The sequence below is a fragment of the Larimichthys crocea genome, chromosome XXII (assembly GCF_000972845.2).
Source record: "Larimichthys crocea isolate SSNF chromosome XXII, L_crocea_2.0, whole genome shotgun sequence".
In the NCBI taxonomy this organism is placed as follows: Eukaryota; Metazoa; Chordata; class Actinopteri; family Sciaenidae; genus Larimichthys; species Larimichthys crocea.
The window spans coordinates 8132864-8153658 of NC_040032.1; the positions used below are offsets into that span (position 1 = coordinate 8132864).

The 20795-nt window shown below is 46.2% G+C and overlaps 3 protein-coding genes and 1 long non-coding RNA gene across 6 annotated transcripts in view; 2 read left to right on the plus strand and 2 right to left on the minus strand.

Annotated features, from left to right (window-relative positions):
• Positions 1–8647, plus strand: part of LOC104935297 (serine/threonine-protein kinase PAK 3) — a 20102-nt gene extending 11455 nt beyond the window's left edge. The window contains exons 5-16 of one of the 2 annotated variants that reach the window (XM_019278072.2): positions 229–266; positions 2428–2490; positions 3700–3855; positions 3933–4107; positions 4391–4454; positions 4676–4724; positions 4949–5061; positions 5240–5357; positions 5453–5552; positions 5669–5865; positions 5949–6086; positions 6163–8647. In XM_019278072.2, the coding sequence (XP_019133617.1) occupies positions 229–266; positions 2428–2490; positions 3700–3855; positions 3933–4107; positions 4391–4454; positions 4676–4724; positions 4949–5061; positions 5240–5357; positions 5453–5552; positions 5669–5865; positions 5949–6086; positions 6163–6252 (1301 nt within the window). In that variant the 3' untranslated portion in view covers positions 6253–8647. The remainder of the gene's footprint in view (positions 1–228; positions 267–2427; positions 2491–3699; positions 3856–3932; positions 4108–4390; positions 4455–4675; positions 4725–4948; positions 5062–5239; positions 5358–5452; positions 5553–5668; positions 5866–5948; positions 6087–6162) is intronic. The other variant, XM_019278073.2, reaches the window with a different exon arrangement.
• Positions 1–8647, plus strand: part of LOC113744322 (uncharacterized) — a 19839-nt gene extending 11192 nt beyond the window's left edge. The window contains exon 2 of the long non-coding RNA XR_003461439.1: positions 7561–8647. This is a non-coding gene — a long non-coding RNA (uncharacterized LOC113744322). The remainder of the gene's footprint in view (positions 1–7560) is intronic.
• Positions 8648–8649: 2 nt separating this feature from the next.
• On the minus strand, positions 8650–15448 carry LOC104935286 (calpain-5). Of its 2 annotated transcripts, XM_019278071.2 has the most exons (14): positions 15054–15448; positions 14461–14524; positions 13729–13911; positions 13350–13481; positions 12869–13077; positions 12586–12778; positions 12320–12510; positions 12066–12143; positions 11779–11974; positions 11577–11699; positions 9907–10109; positions 9471–9592; positions 9235–9371; positions 8917–9099 (listed from the first exon to the last, which is right to left on the minus strand). In XM_019278071.2, the coding sequence occupies exons 3-14, from the start codon at positions 13891–13893 to the stop codon at positions 8917–8919; spliced, it is 1932 nt and encodes a 643-aa protein (XP_019133616.1). In that variant the 5' UTR covers positions 13894–13911; positions 14461–14524; positions 15054–15448. The 2 variants fall into 2 exon arrangements, with proteins under 2 accessions (XP_010749404.1, XP_019133616.1); XM_010751102.3 differs by lacking the exon at positions 14461–14524 and having other exon boundaries at positions 8650–9099; positions 15054–15442.
• Positions 15449–18382: 2934 nt separating this feature from the next.
• Positions 18383–20795, minus strand: part of LOC104935287 (neuronal migration protein doublecortin) — a 34945-nt gene continuing 32532 nt past the window's right edge. Inside the window, exon 7 of the mRNA XM_027273348.1 lies at positions 18383–20517. Coding sequence (XP_027129149.1) covers positions 20461–20517 — 57 coding nt within the window. The 3' untranslated portion in view covers positions 18383–20460. The remainder of the gene's footprint in view (positions 20518–20795) is intronic.

Consider the following 20795-nt stretch of genomic DNA (forward strand, 5'->3'; position numbering starts at 1 on the left):
ACACACACACACACACACACACACACACACACACACACACATACACACACATACACACACATACACACACACAGACACACACACATACACATACACACACACACACACACACACACACACACACACACACACACACACACACACACACACACACACACACACACACACACACACACACACACACACACACAGTGAATCTATAAACACAAACTGTTCTTTGTGTTTCAGATAAGTCGGCTCACGGATACATCGCCGCGAACACTCTGGTGAGTTCATTTCTGTTCGTTAATGATCGTTTTAATTAAGGCGGCTTGTCGATGTCGTTGTTGTTGGAGGCTCGTCCTCCGTCGTGTCTTCATCGCTCCGTCCTCGCTCTGTCAGATCAAACATGGAGGAGACTCGTTTGTTTGTTCATGATTAGTCTGAATTCGGACTTTAATCATCTGACAGGTAAGTTTCCACGAGTCTGACTCTGGATCAGTTTGTGCAGCTCTCACTTTATTTTCGACCGCCGACTCCCGCTGAGCTGACCTCATTCCTGCCTGACCACAGTAATCTGTACACGCTCAGCCGGGTCCGTTGCTCAGCCGGGTCGGTCCTCGTCTGCTGGGTGGGACTCCCTGCCCCGGGCAGCTGCAGCAGTCTCTGTTAGCACAGAGCTCTGAGCTGGTTCTGGTCTCAGCCTTTGGACCGTCACGCAGTCTGCAGAGGTGACTCAGCTGTTGGCTTTGTCGTAGGATCGGGCTGCACCGTCTCAGAACTTCAGGAGACGAGCCAACAAAGCGAGCTACCTGATTATTTCAGCCTGCAGTGCAGAGAAGTGTCTGTCACACAGACCTGAGATCTGTGCCTCATCCTGTAGCTTCAGATCCTCGTGCTGCATGTTACCAAGGAAACGATTAAACCTCGTCACACTTTCATTTTCTGTTTGTCACATTTTGATCGTCTCATATCAGATTAGGAATCAGACTGATGGACCGACGTTTTTTCTATAAATATAATATATAAAATACATGAACAAACCGTCTGTTTGTAAAGATTACTACGACTGAACATTGATGAGGTTTAATCTCTTGAATCATTTCAGTATTACCAGATCAGATTATCTCAGATTACAGATTACAAATCATTTTATCAAGTTACCGTTCACAGCAACACAACAAAGGAACGATGAGGCAGATGAACCCTAACACACAAACCAGAGACAAACCAGAGACAAACCCAAGACAAACCCAAGACAAACTAAAGACAAACCAGAGACAAACCAAAGACAAACTCAAGACAAACTCAAGACAAACAACAAACCCAAGACAAACCCAAGACAAACCCAAGACAAACTAAAGACAAACCCAAGACAAACCAAAGACAAACTCAAGACAAACTCAAGACAAACAACAAACCCAAGACAAACTCAAGACAAACCCAAGACAAACTAAAGACAAACCAGAGACAAACTAAAGACAAACCAGAGAAAAACCAAAGACAAACCAGAGACAAACCAGAGACAAACCCAAGACAAACCCAAGACAAACTAAAGACAAACCAGAGACAAACCAAAGACAAACTCAAGACAAACTCAAGACAAACAACAAACCCAAGACAAACCCAAGACAAACCCAAGACAAACTAAAGACAAACCCAAGACAAACCAAAGACAAACTCAAGACAAACTCAAGACAAACAACAAACCCAAGACAAACTCAAGACAAACCCAAGACAAACTAAAGACAAACCAGAGACAAACTAAAGACAAACCAGAGAAAAACCAAAGACAAACCAGAGACAAACCAAAGACAAACCCAAGACAAACCCAAGACAAACTAAAGACAAACCAGAGACAAACCAAAGACAAACTCAAGACAAACTCAAGACAAACAACAAACCCAAGACAAACCCAAGACAAACCCAAGACAAACTAAAGACAAACCCAAGACAAACCAAAGACAAACTCAAGACAAACTCAAGACAAACCACAAACCCAAGACAAACTCAAGACAAACCCAAGACAAACTCAAGACAAACCCAAGACAAACTCAAGACAAAGGACAAACTCAAGACAAACCCAAGACAAACGAGAAACCCAAGACAAACTCAAGACAAACCCAAGTCGTCTCGTTGTCTCGTCTCGCCTCGTCACCTCGTCATCTTGTCTCCTCAAGACGTCTCGTCACCTCGTTGTCTCATCGCCTCGTCGTCTCATCATCTCGTCGTCTTGTCTCATCGTCTCGTTGTCTCGTCGTCTCATCTCGTCTCATCTCGTCATCTCGTCATCTCGTCTCGTCTCCTCATTTCGTCGTCTCATCTCGTTCGGGGTTATCGGAGGACATCTTGACGTCCCTCCCTATGTAGCGTCCCCCCTGCCCTGTCCTCACCCCGTCCCCCCTGTCCCCCTCTTAAAGTCTGTGTATTCTCAACCTTCACATTCAGAACCGGCTGCTGTCGTCCGGGCCTCCTGTCAGCCTTAGAACCTGCAGCGCATTATTCGACAAGGTAACGTGTCCACGTTCTTTCTCTCAGTGCACCGGCTGACACAGATATCTGACTCAGAGGCATCATCACTCTCTGTATGAATCTTCGGGGGGGCTGATTGGTTCTGTTGGAGTTTTAATGAACCCAAACAGAGCGGCCGGGCGGGTCAGGGGGCGGGGCATGCTGCAGGGGGTTGTGATGACTGTCAAACTGCATGAGCTCACATTGGATCCACACCTTCATCACCATCACAGACATCAGCGCATGGCTCTGAGAGGACAGACACATGGCACTGCTTCAGTTAGATCTCTCTAGAACTCTCATTTCTGTACTGCAGTCCTGGCCCGGCCCAGCCCGGCCCGGTCCCTCTGGAGCTGGTCCGAGGCCCGATGTGTCTGAACGGAGGAGCAGACTTTCCTTCTCTTTACTTACTCAGCTGCACTGCTTCATCTCTGCATGACGGACTGGAGATGGATGAAATGTTTCCATTCCATGAGGGAGATGATCCAAGGCCAGCAGAGCTTTGGATGGTGGTGGAGGGGTTAGGATGGGTGGAGGGGGGGGTAATAAATATGCCTGAAGCTTATTAATCACACCTGTTAAAAGGTTTTCTTCCACATGACTCAGCACATCACAGCGATGTGGCAGCATGTGTCCTCTTTCAAGATCTGAACCTCAGACGGTGTGAAGCTCCTCACTGGACTCACAACGCTTCAGCAACGCTTTAACAACGCTTTAACAACACTGTAACAACATTGCTTCAACAACACTGTAACAACACATCAACAACACTGTAACAACACTGTAACAACACTTCAACAACACATCAACAACACTTCAACAACACATCAACAACACATCAACAACACTTCAACAACACTGTAACAACACATCAGCAACACATCAACAACGCTTCAACAACACTGTAACAACACATCAACAACACTGTAACAACACTTCAACAACACTTCAACAACACTTCAGCAACACTGTAACAACACTTCAACAACACTTTAGCAACACTTCAACAACACTTCAGCAACACTGTAACAACACTTCAACAACACATCAGCAACACTTTAGCAACACTTTAACAACCCTGTAACAACGCTGTAACAACGCTTTAACACAAACTGTCAGTCAGATGTTGACGTCGTTCTTTGCAGCTTCGTCATCACAGAAAGTTTTTCTTATTTTTAACTCCACGCTGCTTCGTCCTCTCTCCTGCAGGCCGCTAAAACATCGTCGACAGAGCCGCCGATCGCTCCACCTGTGTCCGAGGAGGAGGATGAGGAGGAAGAGGAAGAGGAGGAGGAGGAGGAAGAGGAGGACGATGACGACGAGCTGCCGCCGGTCATCGCGCCTCGGCCCGAACACACCAAATCTGTGAGTTTACACACAGAGCGAGTTTTCTGCTGCCGTCATGGCGTCTCTGCGTCTCTCTGACTGTTTCCTCTTCACAGATCTACACCCGCTCCGTCATGGACCCGCCAAAGCCCCCCACGCCCGTCAAAGAAGTGCTGACTCCTCCGGAGTCCCAGGTCCAACCGGAGAACACGTCCAACACCATGTACCGCCACACCGACCGCCAGAGGAAAAAGTCCAAGATGACGGACGAGGAGATTCTGGAGAGACTCAGTATGTTTTCACCTGATCTGAAACACGTGTCACTTCCTGTTCCTGCTCGCCACACTGACAGGAAGTCTGTTTAAACTTAAAGTTTGGACTGATCCTGTAAAGTCCAAACACCAAGAACTGCTTCAGGCTGAAGTTTGTTCTGGAACGTTTCAGGACACAAAGTTCTTTTCATTGGCTCTGATGTGTGATGAAGCTGCTTGCAGAGGTGGAGGGTGTGTTTGTATGTGAACGTTCCTGTGATGTTTTCTGAGCGTTTTTGTAACCTTCGTCTGTCTCTGCTCAGGGAGTATCGTGAGCGTCGGCGATCCCAAAAAGAAATACACGCGCTTCGAGAAGATCGGACAAGGGTAAGTCCGAAACATTCAGGTGAAGCTTCAGTATCACGAGGCACAGCTCCAAATATGGACAGAGCGGCTGCATTCCATTCCTCTGAACAAACTTTCATGTGGATTCAGTTTGTCAGCACTGCGCTCGTTACATCAGCTGACACAGAAACACTGTTAAAGGCTGTTAATGAATTAATTCATGATTCATGACGACGTTTCTCATTTTCATCGTTTGTCTTCAGAGCGTCCGGCACCGTGTACACCGCCATCGACATCGCAACCGGCCAAGAGGTGAGTCAGCGATTTAGTCTGAATGATTTTATCCTCATCACAGACAGGTGACTCACAATCTGTCTGTCTGTCTGTCTGTCTGTCTGTCTGCCTGTCTGTCTGTCTGCCTGTCTGTCTCTCTGTCTCTCTGCTCTCTGTCTGTCTGCCTGCCTGTCTGTCTCTCTGCTCTCTGTCTGTCTGTCTGTCTGTCTGTCTGTCTGTCTGTCTGTCTGTCTGTCTCTCAGGTGGCGATCAAACAGATGAATCTGCAGCAGCAGCCTAAGAAGGAGCTGATCATTAACGAGATCCTCGTCATGAGGGAAAACAAGAACTCCAACATCGTTAACTACCTGGACAGGTGAGGTCAGCCTGAGGTCAGCCTGAGGTCAGCCTGAGGTCAGCCTGAGGTCAGCCTTCGTCTGTGGGTTCAGTGCTGTCCTCTGCTCCTCTTCACCTTTCTTTTCGGCCAATCAGGATGCAGCCTGAGCTGCGTGTCACAGCTCCTCATGGTGTTTTCTCCTCTCGCCTTGTTGTAGTTATTTGGTTGGAGACGAGCTCTGGGTGGTGATGGAGTACTTGGCTGGTGGCTCGTTGACGGATGTCGTGACTGAGACCTGCATGGACGAAGGCCAGATCGCTGCCGTCTGCAGAGAGGTAAGACACCGAGTCAGAGCTCAGTGAGAGTACTGCGAGGACGAGGACGAGGACGAGGACGTCGTGCTTCATTGAGTCTCTGTTTGTGTCCTCAGTGTCTTCAGGCTCTGGACTTCCTTCACTCCAACCAGGTGATCCACAGAGACATCAAGAGTGACAACATCCTGCTGGGGATGGACGGCTCCGTCAAACTCAGTGAGTCAAACATTTAAATAACATCACACTAACGTTACATTAACGTTGAGGACTGCGGTGCAGGTTTGTCTCGGAGCTGATCCGATAATTCTCCACCTTTCTCTCCGTCTCTGCAGCCGACTTCGGCTTCTGCGCTCAGATCACTCCCGAGCAGAACAAACGCAGCACAATGGTGGGCACGCCATACTGGATGGCACCGGAGGTCGTGACCCGGAAGGCGTACGGCCCCAAAGTGGACATCTGGTCTCTGGGCATCATGGCGATAGAGATGGTGGAGGGAGAACCTCCGTACCTGAACGAGAACCCGCTCAGGGTAAGACTCCGTGCCACGACGCAGGACTGTGATGTTCTCTCTGCCGTGGTCATACATGTGCTGTGCGTCATCCGTGTTTCCAGGCGCTGTACCTGATCGCCACCAACGGGACTCCGGAGCTGCAGAACCCGGAGAGGCTGTCGTCCGTGTTCAGAGACTTCCTGAACCGCTGTCTGGAGATGGACGTGGACCGCAGAGGGTCAGCCAAGGAGCTGCTGCAGGTACGCACACGCCGCCAGCATGTGTGGTGATTGAAACCTCCGTGTGACGTCTAACACGCGTCCTCCTGTGCTGCAGCATTCCTTCCTGAAGCTGGCGAAGCCGCTGTCCAGCCTCACGCCTCTGATTGTAGCCGCGAAGGAAGCCATAAAGAACAGCAGCCGCTAGGACCCGAGGCTGCAGCCCTGCCTGTGATGAGGCCTTCATGGGGGCAGAGGCTTGGGTGGAGATGGGTGGTGGGTGAGTGGTGGTGGTGGTGGGGGTTTGTGTGACAGCACAAAGACTGAAGACCCCTCGCCTCACATGTAGGATGGACATCTGGCCTCGCAGCCTCTCGGCTCGCTGCTGAACTGACTCCTCGTTTACTCCAGCACTCTGTACATGTAGAGCAGTCCATCACGTGTGTGTGTGCGTGCGTGCGTGTGTGTGCGCATGTGTGTGTGTGTCTCTTTGTGTCATACGTCTCGTTTGGCCCCAAACGAAGAAACTGGTGAAAAAATCTAAAGAAAACTCAGCTCCTCACTCGGCTCCTCACTCGGCTCCTCACTCGGCTCCTCACTCGGCTCCTCAGCTCTGCAGGAGGAGACCCTGACAGAGGTTCCTCCTGGGTCCAGCTCTGGGCTCGGTTCTGGTTCCTCTCAGCTGATCTGGACCGACGTTTGCCTGCATGACCTCGACTCTGTGGAGAAACTCTGCGACTCACCTGCAGATTGGTGGCATATTTATTTGTGTGTGTGTGTGTGTGTGTGTGTGTGTGTGTGTGTGTGGAGCTACAGGGGAAACAGTCACATGACCTGCGTCGGCCTCAGACGTCGTCATTGGTCGTCTTTAAATTGAATCTTTGACTCAGCTGATCAAACATTGAAATATTCGTCCGGTCTTCTTGAACTTCCTCTGGTACTGAAACAAAAAGTCCGACAAACAGAATCAGAATCTTCACGTCATGTTTGCTGACGGTCGACCAACATTTAAATGATTTACCTGCAGCCAGTCAGATCTGATGCCGCCATGATCTCTGTTCCGAGAGTTGACCCGCTCATCGATCATCAAGTTCAGTCTGGACCTGATGATCCATGGAGATGTTCTGAGGTTCAGAACTGAAGAACTGTCTTGGATCAGACGTGAAACATCTTCATCCATTTGACCCAGATTGAACTCAAAGGTCGATGAACGGGTCGACTCAGAACCTTCAGACTTCCTGCAAACATCAGAACAACATCACGTCATTAATTGATGAGTTAAAACATTTTATGACTCGAACTGTTCGAAACCTGAAGCTGTCTCAGTTCAGATCCTTCTGTCAGTACTTTATGTAGAACTCTGTGTACTCTGTGTCCAGAGTCCAACAGTCACGATGGACGAGGACGGAGACACAGACACAGTCCAACAAAGTCCAGAACAGAACATTCATCTGTTTGCTGACGATCCTCTTCTTTCCCGTACAGACATGATCTTCTTCATGTAGACATTTCCCAGTGTGTGTGTGTGTGTGTGTGTGTGTGTGTGTGTGTGTGTGTTAGGGGGCTACCTCAATCTGCACTAGAAGATGCCTCCCCTGTCCGGTCCACCTGAACAGGTGCAGGGTAGCTGCTCAGTCACATGGTACCTCCCTTGTACTGCAGATGTACAGCAGATGAAGGAGTGACGTTGGACAGAGGACGGACAGACTTCATGCATGTAAACAAACTATACACTGTATCTCATCTCCAATAGGTTAAGATTGTTAGGATATGTATGTATGTATGTAAATATGCCGGGATCCGCCCTTTTTCAGAATGATGTAACTTCAATGACGATGATATTCAGGTCGTATGTATCGATAAATGTTTTGCACCCTGGAAGATGAAGACGAGAAGGAGCACACACTCGGTCTCTGCACTCCGGATCCAGACCTCCTGTTTCTGGGGACCGTCCTCCACGTGGACTGAACAGCGCTCTGTGTGCGGGCCCACACAGTCTGTCCTCTGCTGAGTGTTGTACATGTATGTGCGTGTGCGGTAGGTAGGTAGGTAGGTAGGTGTGGGTGGCCTGACAGGAAGCTCCCGACGGACGGACGGACGGACGGCGGGTGGCCTCCGGGACGTTTGTCCTCCGGGACGTTTGTCCTCCGGCCTGAACTCTGAGCACAAAGGCGACGAGCCGCCGCCGTGCCACCTCTCTGTGGTTGCTCCTGTACATTCCTCTCTCTGAATGTGTAAACTGTACACGTGGTGTGAAATTCCTCTATTAATGTGTATCAAGAGAATGGAACAAAGACAAAAAAATGTTACTTTTTAAATTATTCTCATTATTATTATTATTATTACTCTTCTTCTTGTCTAGCTTTGTAAACTGCTGATCCATCCGGCATACCTCAGCAGGCCTTTCCCCACCTCTGAAAAGGACCAGAGAGCGACGGGGAAATGAGGTTTTGGATAAACTATTTTTAATTGTGGTTGAAGCAATAGACTTTTTGAACTTTGAATTGTGCATGGCTGTGTCTTGAGTGTAAAAAAAACAAAAAAAACAACTAAATATTACAGTTTGGGAACTGGACTGAAATAAAAAGAGGAAGAAAACCAGACATGACGACAAGGTTCTTTAATTCAGATTGTAATGATGATACATGAAGGATGTAACGACGGCTGATATCTGTGTGAGAAACGTAGAAAAATATTTTATAGGTTACAAAGAAAGATTTTTATAAAAATGACACTGTAAAATAATTCATCAGTTAAACTTAAAATTCTGCTCAGAGGGACCGAGGACATCCGACAGAATCAGGTCCAAACAGGTCTTGTTTCAGGTAAACTCATAAGATGTTCAGTTCATAGTTCAGCGCCGACCTCGGGGTCAGATGGCGGTGAGCTGAGTGAAGGTGACGATCTTCAGGCTGATGTTCCCGGGCATCTCGTCCGCCTGCTGCCGTCCCTGTTTCCTCAGCTGAAGAGTCTGAGGGTCAAATGTGTCCTTTGTCGAGCCCGACAGAACCACCTGACCCATGAACTCGTCCTTCACCGCGTTGCTGTTCCAAACCTGAGGAACAAACAGGAAGTGTCAGAAAAGGTTTTAAGGAGAACTTCAGGCTTGAATGAACTCGTGACCTGGTCGTGATCTTTGTGCAATCGTCCTCTAACTCTTCAACGGATGATCCAAGGTTCGTCATCTCACCTCGACTGTGATCGGCTTTCTCGGTTTCTTCCTGTAGAAAATGCCACTGGTTGCAAACTCTGGTTCTAAGGTGTCCTTCCTGATGGTGGACCTGACAGACCGGCCCTCACAGGAGATGATCACGTACGGGTCTGCACCTGCAACAAAACAAGTCCTCATCAAACCAACCCGGCGGACATCACGCGGATCACAGTGATCGGTACGGTTAAAGTCCGGTTTGTGTGACGTCTTCTGACCTCCGGTTTTGTCCTGGTTCTGCAGACCTTTGGCTTCGTGGACGTAGACGTGACTCACAACTTGTGGGTATCCGAGGAACGAGCTCCAGCATCGGACTCTTGGTTTGTCCTCGGTCAACTCCCTAAGAGAGCGGAGGGGAAATCTTTATCAGCACAGAGTCAGTTATGTTTCATCGACACAGCACCAGCGAGACGAGCCAGTTTGGACAACCCGAAAACCCGATTCAGGTCTGCCAGAATCTGTGTCCAAGGAAAGCAGCAGGATGTAACTTTAACACGATGAAGCACATTTTCACTTCTGTTTTTTTTGGATGTTTTCCAGCTGAGTTTCCTGTAAATCATCAGGAGACATGAGAACTTCATTTCTGTCTGAGAACTGAAAACACATTTAAACTCGGGTTCAGACCCTCAGAGGTCCAACTGGACCCCGTCATACCTGCAGTCTGAGTCCACGTCAGTGAAGACCCGAATCATGTAGTCCCCCAGCGTTAGAGGCTTGAAGGTGGTGGGGATGATGACGTAGCGGCCCAGCGGCAGCTCACGTCTCATAAACACCGCCCGGGCGTTGATGTAAGTCGACGTGGCCACGCACTTCTGGGTCACGATGTCATGCATCCTATACTTCCTGTTAAGCTCCACCTGGATAGGGAAGTTCAAACAAACTTCACTGCATGTGGACCAGAATCCTGGAGAACTTTTTAAATGACAATTCCTGAAATATTTAGTTTGGTTATCGCCTGATGTGTCGTCACGTTGACATACAGGATCAGAAAATAACAGGTGGTGCTGAAACGGATGGACCTGCATGTGTTTGGACCCAGGACCTTTTCACCATCATATCATACATTTTAAAGTATCTAGAGAAATAATAACTGAATGTTTGCAGCCTGTGGGCGGCACATTGGTGCAGTGTATGCTGTCACTTCACAGCAAGAAGGTTCTGGATTCAAACCGGCCAGTTTGCAAGTTTGCATGTTCTCCTTGTGTCTGCATGGGTTCTCCTTGGGTTCTCATTGGGTTCTCTGGCTTCCTCCCTCAGGCCAAACACATGCAGGTGCATCAGCGGCTCTGAATGGACGTTTGTCTCCATGAGCTTTTCTGGAAGATGAATGTTTGCAGTCTGCACAGTCTTCTGCCTCCTGGTGGCAGAATGGTGAACAGACCTTATATTTTATAACTGTTATTGAGGCATTAACTAATATAATGTTGGGTTTTATGTCCTTCTTGTTTTAGCAGCCAACCAAAGTCCTCCACCTGAAGGCCACTGATGTCCTCTGACACATTATATTTATAATATGAAGTCTTCTTGAGACAAACGACTCAAAGTGTCAAGGTTGACAGAGGATGAATGAACAGATGAAGAGGAGTGACCACAGGTGATGAAGGGTTAAATCCACTTCAGGACGGCGTCCATGCTGCTGCTTTTTTAATCTTGTGGCACCGCCGTTTATTTCTGTCCAGAAGTGGCCGTTTGGCAGCACTTCTGTCAGCGCGATAAGAAACTACGGTGTGTTTGAACAGAGCCAGATCTCTGGCAACTGAACCACATCACAGGACGTGAGGTCAGTTTAAATGGTTACAAAGCCTTGTTTGAATGTCTGATCCCAGCGAGGGGATAAAATCCAGTCCGACAGGTCTTACAGCTGCATGAGGAGAGTCATGCTCAGCTCAGACGTCAGAAAGAATTTAAACAAATGTTTTAAATCCCTAAATTTGGCAGAAAAACATGAGATTTCTGTAACAGTGTTCAGGACAAATTGTCATTAAATGTGTTTCCAGCTTGAAGCAATCATCTCTTTAATCACCTATGATTCAGCTCCTTGTTGAAATGTTCTGTTTTGGTTCTGATAAACCCGACATGTAATGTCTGTCTGCCACTACAAGCATCCAACAAATGCTCAACAAACAAGTGGAAAATGAAATCAAGCCAAAATCTTTGAGCAAACTGAAGCCAGAACGTGATGAAATGACCCGAACATGAACTGACGTCCTCGTCCAGACCAAGACCACGTCCTCTCCGGTCGGTCTCACCGTGATCTTTCATGTTCTTCTGGTGTGACACTGATCCTCTTCACACGATCAGTAAATTGTGGTTTGCCGTGTTACCTGGAAGACGCCGAAGCCGATGCTCAGATTTTCTCCTTGACCGACTTTTCGGTGGATCTTTAAGTCCTTCTGTTGCAGAGAGATCAGGACCTCGTCGACCTCCTTCGTAACATCGAACATGTACTGAAAAACAAGTCCAAACAGAGTCAACATGTATGTTTACTTGTGCGTGAACACATGACGTGACAGGAGTCTGCGGTACCTGCGGGTTCTGCAGGAACGTCTGCTTATGGTTAGCACAGCCACCGCAGCGGTTCAATAGCGGCTCTGCATTTTTGGTCCAGCTCCCAAAGTGGACCACCTCGTGCCAGGTCTTATGGACGCTGATCACGGAGGTGTTGATGAGGCGGCAAACATCTGCCTCAGTGAAGAACTTACACCAGTCTGTGAAGGACATCCTGTGGATGTGAACAAATGAATGTGAACTATCCGATGGAAGAAAAAGTAGAAGAAGAGATGAATGCCACAGATGGAACCAGAAGAACTCACCAGAACTCCCCATCATCCTCGACCGTGATGCCGAGGTTTCCTCGCTCCATGTCTCCAACCTTGGACCATTCTTCAGAGCTGACAAACGAGCAGATGAAGATTAATGTGCTTAAACACAGAACTTTTCTTGATGGACAGTAAATGGATCATACTGCCACAGGTGTTTGGACAGTTCTTCTCCGTTAAAAGAGGAAACAGTCGACACACTATGATCAAGTTTGACCTTTAACAGTAGAACCCGTGGACGTCCTCACCTGTCACTCCAGGCTCCGTTCCACTCCATCTTGCCCCATGGGTTCCTCATGCGCATCAGAGGGATGGTTTCGTTCTTGAAGTAGGCCAGCAGCCCATGACCCAGACGCACCCTCTTCACTGCAGTCACTGAGTATGCATGGCCTTTGACCAGCCCATTGGCCATCTTTGCCTCAATTTCATGAGGCTGTGCCTGATCCAGAACAGTTTGTCTGTTAAGACCCGTTTGTCTGAAGACAAAGAACCAAAGATTCAGGAGAACACTGACCTTTATGGAGCAGCTTATGATCCCTCCACGGTCGTAGACCTTCAGGAGATCCTCAAACAGGTGGTCTTGTTTCTCCTGGTCTTTGTAGTAAGCTTCTGTCTCCAGGCTGATGGTTTCAGACACAGCTCCACTGAAATCCACCACGGCGTCTCCGGTGTTTCCACCCTCCAGGGACTCGTAGCAGCCAGCGAGCCTGCACACACAGGAATCAGGTTTACTGACAGGATGTGACAACATTATATTTTTGATAATATCGAGGAGGATGTGGTTTTTGTCGACTGACTTGGCGTAGGCCTTCTCCAGCAGAGCGCTCCAGAACTCGTTATTGTCTTTGGAGTGACAGTAGATGAGTTCTCCGTTGATCGTAGGCAGCCGGTCGTCCACCACCACGTCCACCCATTCCCCAAACACCCAAAACTGAAAGTGGAAGATCCCAGCGTAGTTCTCCGGGTGTTTTGGGTCCCACTCCTGGTCTTTGTGGTGAGGAATCACCTGGAAAACAAACACAGTGTTAGAGGGATGATGAGTCGCTTTATGTAGTAGTTTTAGACAAACAACATTATTTGAAATTTGCCACTAACTCTTATTTAGTATAAATAAAACTATGATACCAGCACAAAGTCTCACAGTAACAAATCAGTCTGACAGGAATCCGGTTTTGCCATTATCATGTGTGAACCCCTTCAGGTGACTTCCTGCTGTCCTGATGTGAACTGTGCCATCACCTGGTTTCCACCTGGATTTGATTCATGATCCGGACTCACCTTCTTCCAGAGGTTCGGCTTCAAGGCAAGACACGAGCAAGCGGCAACAAACCAGCAGTTCCCCACGACACCCTGGTTCAGGTCGTGAGAGCTGATGCCCTCCACGAACAGATGGGGGTCATCACTGATCTCCTGCAACAGAAAGGTTCACGAGACGTTACACGGTTTGACTGTAAGAAATACAAGAAACTGAAATAAAGTAAATTCCAGGTTTAGTTAACACAATGTAAAAATAAACATTATTTTTACAGCAGTAATCTGTTACATACAAAAATTATAAACAAACATTATCTGTAAATTAACGTCCAAACTGTAAAAATAATCACAGTAACATGTCACCTCGTGCAGAAATGATGAATGTCAGTGATGCTCCTCTTACCCGTGGTCGTTTCCACTCCACGCGTCCAGGAGGCGGTTTCCTGAAGTACAGCGATGCGTTGGTGGCCGGGAACTCCGGGTCCTCGAACAGGGTTTTGTTGTCAATGCAGTCCTTCTTGATCTCAGAGTAGTGCTGGTTTTTGTACGGGACCGCCGAGGAGAACATGGTGGAGAGGCCTCACGGCTGCAGAGTGACGACACAAAGCCACATTTTCCAACCTCAGAACATTTTATGGATTCACTCTCAGATCGGCAGAGTTCCTCTGGACCAACCAACCATAAGCTCACACTGAGCAAATGTAAAACGGTATTTAGAGCAGAGGCCGACTGATCTGGGACTGTTCAGACATTTAACTAAACACATTCTTTATTTTTAATAAATACCCTGATGATCTAAATCACTTCCTGTCAGTCTTTAATAACTGTATTTATTAACGATGACACAAACAGCTGTTCTCTGGAGATATTTAACCTTTGACCTTTCCGTCGCTCTCGGACCACTCGAAGCCAAAAAAAAAGAATTAAATAAATCTTCATATTTCTGCCACGAAAAACTTATTACTGCATTCCTGACGAGAATTAACTGGGAACGAGACAGGAAGCCCCAAAATAAACAAGGATTTCTACACATGGAGAAGAAGAAGAAGAAGAAGAAGAAGAAGAAGAAGAAGAAGAAGTCGTCTCAGTCTCAGCTCAGACAGCAGAACCCATCAGGTAGTTTCAGGTGTCGTACCTGTTTGACTCTCCCATTCATGACAGCGCATGTGCATTGCTGGAGCCACACCCGGCTGTTTGTTCTGTTTGTCCAGAATAAAACAGAAAAACCTTCAGAGACCAAGTCTCTCTGGGTCTCTGGGTCCAGGTCTCTCTGGGTCTCTGGGTCCAGGTCTGTCTGTGTCTCTGGGTCCAGGTCTGTCTGTGTCTCTGGGTCCAAGTCTCTCTGGGTCTCTGGGTCCAGGTCTGTCTCAGGTCTGTCTGGGTCTCTGGGATCAGGTCTGTCTCAGGTCTGTCTGGGTTCAGGTCTATTTGAGTCTTATCTGTCAGATCCTGTGTCATGCGGGTTACTTTTGGTTTATTTGGCTGTAAACGTTTGATTGTCCGTCTGCAGGTTTCATTTTCTCCGTGGTGACGTTTGGTCACACGTGTCGTGATGTCACAGAGCTGATAAAAACAGATCAGCAGGTTTCTGTCGCGTCTTTGTCAAGTTTTCAGATTTTGAACAGTTTGTACCTGAACAAACTACAGGTTCTAAAATGGAAACATCAGCAGTTAGTGAGTTATCCAGTAAGAAGTATTAAAGTGTTGACGTGAAGCAGAAAAACTCACCTGAGCTCAGCTGATCAAACTAATCCAGCTTCTGGAGTTTGAACCTGCGGCTGTCAGGACTTCCCAACACGTTTCTCTGCCCACAAACTGGTCTGACGACTCTGCAGCCTGAGGTGTTACGCAAAGGCTGATATGATGAAGAGAAGGAGGGAGGGAGGGAGGGAAGGAGTGGAGGAAGGAGGGGAGGCTGAAACTGAACACCACACAGAAACTGAAAAGGTGAAACAAGACTAAACTTGTTCCGCGTCTTTTAAAACAAACGTTAGACAAACGTTGCCTGGAAGGTTTCTCACGTGTTTCTGTTCAACACTACAGAAAACTGCTCAGAGGTCAGAGGTCAAACAGACTTCCTGTGAGGATGACTGAGCACTGAGCTTCAAGATGAAGAAGACGAGGACGAGCTCATCACCACGGATTTAAGATCAGACCGAGGTCAGGACGTCACATCCTGAGACCAGCAGGCAGCGTGCGGCCTGATACACAATATGAATACACAATATTATTACATAATATTAATACACAATATTAATACACAATATTAATACACAATATTAATACACAATATTCATTTTAAACTCATCAGCTGATCTGAAACATGAAGCTGCTGCTTGTGTCTGAACAGAAAGTTTCTAAAGATTCATCTGATGTTGATCAAACCTAAACAAAGTCCTCAGAGGATGAACCCTCATGTATCATTTAGATTTTTACTGAAAACATTCATTCTCTTCTGAAGATGAACCTTTTCATTCAAACATTAAATCTATTCAATATTTCATGAAGAGAATTTTATTTCAGTTTGTTTATTTGCAGTTACTTCCTGTCCTCTGACGCCCCCCTGAGGATAAACCGGACATCACCACTGAGACCAAAGTTATTATATTTACTCTATATAAAATATAACAGGTAAAGTATAAAATATAACAGGTAAAATATAAAATATAACAGGTAAAGTGAGTTTTAGACAGATTAACAGTGAGAAGGTCAAATAGAAACGTCAGATTGAAATGTTGGTTCTGATCCAGAGAAGAAGAAATGTTTCGTTTGTTTTGGATCACAGTTTAAATTCTTTGGAACAAAATTAATCTTCTGAAGATTTTCTCAGAGAACATCCAGGCAACATCCAGACAACATTCAGATAACATCCAGATAACATCCAGACAGCAGGTCACTGTGTCTCAGTGGTAGAGTGGCTTGTCCAGTAACCGGTGGTTTGATCCCTGCTCTCAGCCTGGATGAGTCAAATGTGGAGAAGTCATTTCATGTTTAACGTGATTAATAAAGTTTCTGAAATTAAAGAAACATTTAGCTGCTTAGAGACTTTAATGACTCAGCTGGTTGGAAACAAACAAAGAGACTTCCTGTTAAACATTCACAGATTTTACACTTTGAGACAAAGACAGTGAGGTCACAGAGGTCACAGAGGTCACAGAGGTCACAGAGGTCACGTGACTTCATCTTTGTTTTTATGAGCTTGATCAAACAAAAGTATCAGGAAGTGATTTCTCATTAAACTTGTTCGTGTCCATTTTTACAGACTGCACACGAACACATCACAACCAGCAGAGGACAGAGTGTGTGTGTGTGTGTGTGTGTGTGTGTGTGTCTATGTGTGTGTCTGTGTGTGTTCATATGTGAGTCCTGCAGCAGAGGACGCCAGAACACAAACATCAATCTGTTCTGTTAGAACCTTCACTGATAAACGGCATGTTCTGTGATCTATTGTTTATTATTAATATGAATTACTTTGTTTTTTGTGCATTTTAATGTATTTTCTCATCATTCTGTATTAACAGACTTTATTTGTCTAACCTGACTAACTGTAATAACTCTAATAACTGTCAGTAACACTGATGTTGTTTCTGCGTCTGTCTGTAAAATGACGACGTGTCTGTAAAATGACGTGTCTGTAAAATATGGTAAGCCAAAGCGGCCATAATTTGGGCTTTTCGAAACGCGTTTTGTAAGAATGCCCGTGAAAAGCAGCGACTTTTGGCCCCTTTTGCGCCGTACTTTACACCGTTGTTCGCGAATACAGCGCAAAGTACGTGTTTGGGGCTATTTCTATCACGCCGTTAAAAGCGATGTTTTCCCTGCTTAGTCAACGCCACGTGTCCGACTCGTCCACTCCAGATGCTTGTTTGTTGCTGGAACAAAAAGAGCAGCAGACATAGCAGGCAGGCAACATCACCACTCACCCACCACATTCATAGAATATTATGTATGAAATAATATATAAATGTGGTTGATGTCTTAAATCTTTTTTTTCTTTTTCTTTATAAATCAGTGGGAGGAGATCATTATCATTATGGACAGTGCCGCTTTTCACGCCAGTAACAAGACGCGAAGAATAACAACCGGACGCGTGAAACAACAATCCGACGCGTGAAATAACAACCCGACGCGTGAAATAACAATCCGACGCGTGAAATAACAATCTGACGCGTAAAAATTACAATCCGACGCGTGAAATAACAATACAACGCGTGAAATAACAATACGACGCGTGAAATAACAATCTGACGCGTGAAATAACAACTGGACGCGTGAAATAACAATCCGCCGCGTGAAATAACAATCCGCCGCGTGAAATAACAATCCGAAACGTGAAATAACAATCCGACGTGTGAAATAACAATCTGACGCGTGAAATAACAATATGACGCATGAAATAACAATCCAATGTATAAGCTTATAACACAAGTTGACTAAGTAGGAAAATGGCGTGATAGAAATAGCCCCAAACACTGCACTTTGCGCCGTATTCTCGAACAATGGCATAAAGTACGGTGCAAAAGGCGCCAAAAGTCGCTGCTTTTCACGGGCATTCTTACAAAACGCGTTTCGAAAAGCCTGAATTATGGCCGCTTTGGCTTACCATATGAAGGTTTCATCAGGACTTTAATATTTCACATCATGGAGACGATCAGCTGACTGCCAACAAAAACTTTCTTCATGAAGTCTGAAAAATGTTTCTTAATAATATTTGAGTTTTTTTGTCTGAGCAGATCAAAGCTGAAAAATCTTAATTATCAATTATTCAAAAATGTTGATGACAGACAAGATTTCAGGTTCGATCATCACGGGACAGATTTAACACGCCGAGATGTGAGAGACTGATCTGCTGTTTCCATGGAGACGGAGACGAACACAACAACTATTTTTAACCCAAATCTCTCTCTCTCTCACACACACACACACACACACACACACACACACACACTTTAACTTCAGTCTGATTCGTGATCCGTGTGTCATGTATGAACTTTAGCATGTTGCTGCAGAGGTGTGTGTGTGTGTGTGTGTGTGTAACAAAGTGAGGACCACAGAGGTGAAATACGACTTGTTTTAATTGCAAAAGGTTTCTGGTTAATACACTGAATGAAGCACTGAAACAAACGAGCCACTGTGACGTCAAAATACCACCAAAGAAGACATTTTGAATTTCCAAGAAACAAAGCGAGTTGTTCGTCCGATCAGGAAGGCAAACGTATGAAAGCACAGGAAGCGAGCGTATGTACACCACATCACGTCCTGTGAGCGGGAGGCCTCGTTCAACACGTCTAAAAAGGTTTTACAAACAGCTGAGAACAAAAACCACTTCCTGTTCGTTTTTTATCAAAAGACAGAAATCTAAAAAAAAGGCACCACTGTAGGTGATGATTCACGCCGTCATGTGACGAGGCGGCGGGCCGGTTTAACACAAGACAACCAACATCTGTTCAAGAAGCTGTAAAAAAATCAACATCAGCGTGAGAGATGACCACAAACAAGCTTTTTACAAAATGGAGGCTGAAGTGAGGCGGCGTCCCCGCAGGAGGTCAAGGTTCACAGCACCACATGGGTTTGGTGACGGGGGCGCCGGATCACTCGCAAGACAACTTCCACACCATCACGTCGGCACACGGAGACTTTTTCTTGTTTTGGGTAAAAAAAACGTCCGAATGCATAGATAGATGTTCGTCAGGTTGTTTATTATTCACGGTAAAGTGTCTCAATGAGTCGCTCCCTGCTTTGTGCTTCGTCCAATTTAAAAAGATTCACAGGTTCGATTCCCTGCAGAAATCTGAGAGAACACGAGTCAAGTCGTGACGATAGAAAAAGAAAAGATGGCCGAAGAGTTTGAAAAAAGTGTTTCAAGTTCAAACTAGAAAAGACGACGAGTACCCTTCATATAAATTAATAAACTTTATAAAAATTTAAAACCCACACGTAGATTGAAACGTTTCTTCTCCCCTCCATCTGAAACTATGCTGAGCCATGCAAAGAAGAGGAAGCTGCTGTTCAGAGCCCCGATTAAAAAACTGCTGAGTCATCTTATTTTTATCTGCGTTCAAAGCGACATGCATAAATCTCCACGTGTGCTTCCTCCAAAACAACCGACACATCTGAATCATTCCAAACATCGAACTTTGGCTTTGAGACCTTTGTTCATCTTTGAATCGTTTGAGAAACGTTTGTGAAACATTTGAGAAACGTTTGTGATGATAAAAAACTGTAAAGTGTGTTTTTAAAATCTTTCAGGTCAGATTCAGCTTTTACAGCCCAAAGTTTCAGAATCATTCATCGATATCATGCACGGCAGTCTGTGAAAATCTAAAACACACACGGTATATATGATATATTATATCATATCATATCATATATACCATGTAGAACCTACGGTGTGTGAAGAGGGTCAAAGTAGAAGAAACACCAACGCGAAGATTCAGTGAGTGTCTGTGGGACGCCGACATCAGGACCCTGGTGGTTTCATGTGGACCCTGGTGGTTTCATGTGGACCCTGGTTTTATAATGAATTGTCCCTTCAGCGTCCCACTCACCCTCTGCGGTGGCGTTTCTTTGACTTTGAGCGTACCCTGTATCATGTTGAGTAAATGTTAGACAGACGTTGTGGCGACGTTATGGAAGCACAGCGCTGGACGTTGGGCTGAGATGTTACGATGGAGAGCTATACACAGTATTTACAGCGACCGGATCCGTCTGAGCAGATCAGCGTTCACACCTTTAAACCGCCGGCAAAGGACAGGAGGACACGGAGGAACGTCACGGAAACAAGTGATACAAAAGTCAACACCCGGGAAAAAAAAAGCCATTTGCTGCTTGGAATTGTGGGATTGAAACATGAAGTGAACCTTTAACAAAACATGAAGTTTTTACACCGTGATGTGTGTGTGCTGTCGGAGGTGAACCTCTGCGTGTTCGAACATCAGTGAGCTGAATTTTATTTAAACGTGATCGACTGTTAAAAAACGGTTTGTGTGATTCTCAAGCAGCAAACGTGTCGGAGCCCTGATGGCTGAAGGCCGTACGAAGAGAGAGAGATCTCCAGGACAGCTGGCACTGTGAGGAGGTGGAGAGCAGCAGAGGTGTCAGAACTTCTGTGTTTCAGGCCGTGAAGGAGGCAAGTCTACATCGACTCGCCCAGAGAGTCGTCGTCATCCAGAGATAAGGGCAGGTAGAGATCCTGAAAACAGACAAGGAGACATCGTGAGGACACATCAGGAAACACCGCGAGGACACAACATGAGGAGACATCGTGAGGACACATCAGGAAACACCGCGAGGACACAACATGAGGAGACATCGTGAGGAGACATCGTGAGGACACATCAGGAAACATCACAAGGAAACACCACTGGGACACAACATGAGGAGACATCGTGAGGAAACATCAGGAAACACCGTGAGGACACAACATGAGGAGACATCGTGAGGAAACATCAGGAAACACCGCGAGGACAC

Bases quoted from the DNA above. Each gene is read 5' to 3' on its own strand.
- LOC104935286 (XM_010751102.3), bottom strand. From the start codon at position 13,893: ATGTTCTCCTCGGCGGTCCCGTACAAAAACCAGCACTACTCTGAGATC. The intron at 11,975-12,065 runs GTGAGTTCTTCT...TCACATCCACAG, and splicing joins GAGGATGATGGGGAGTTCTG to GATGTCCTTCACAGACTGGT. The intron at 10,110-11,576 runs GTAACACGGCAA...TTCCCTATCCAG, and splicing joins TCGGCTTCGGCGTCTTCCAG to GTGGAGCTTAACAGGAAGTA.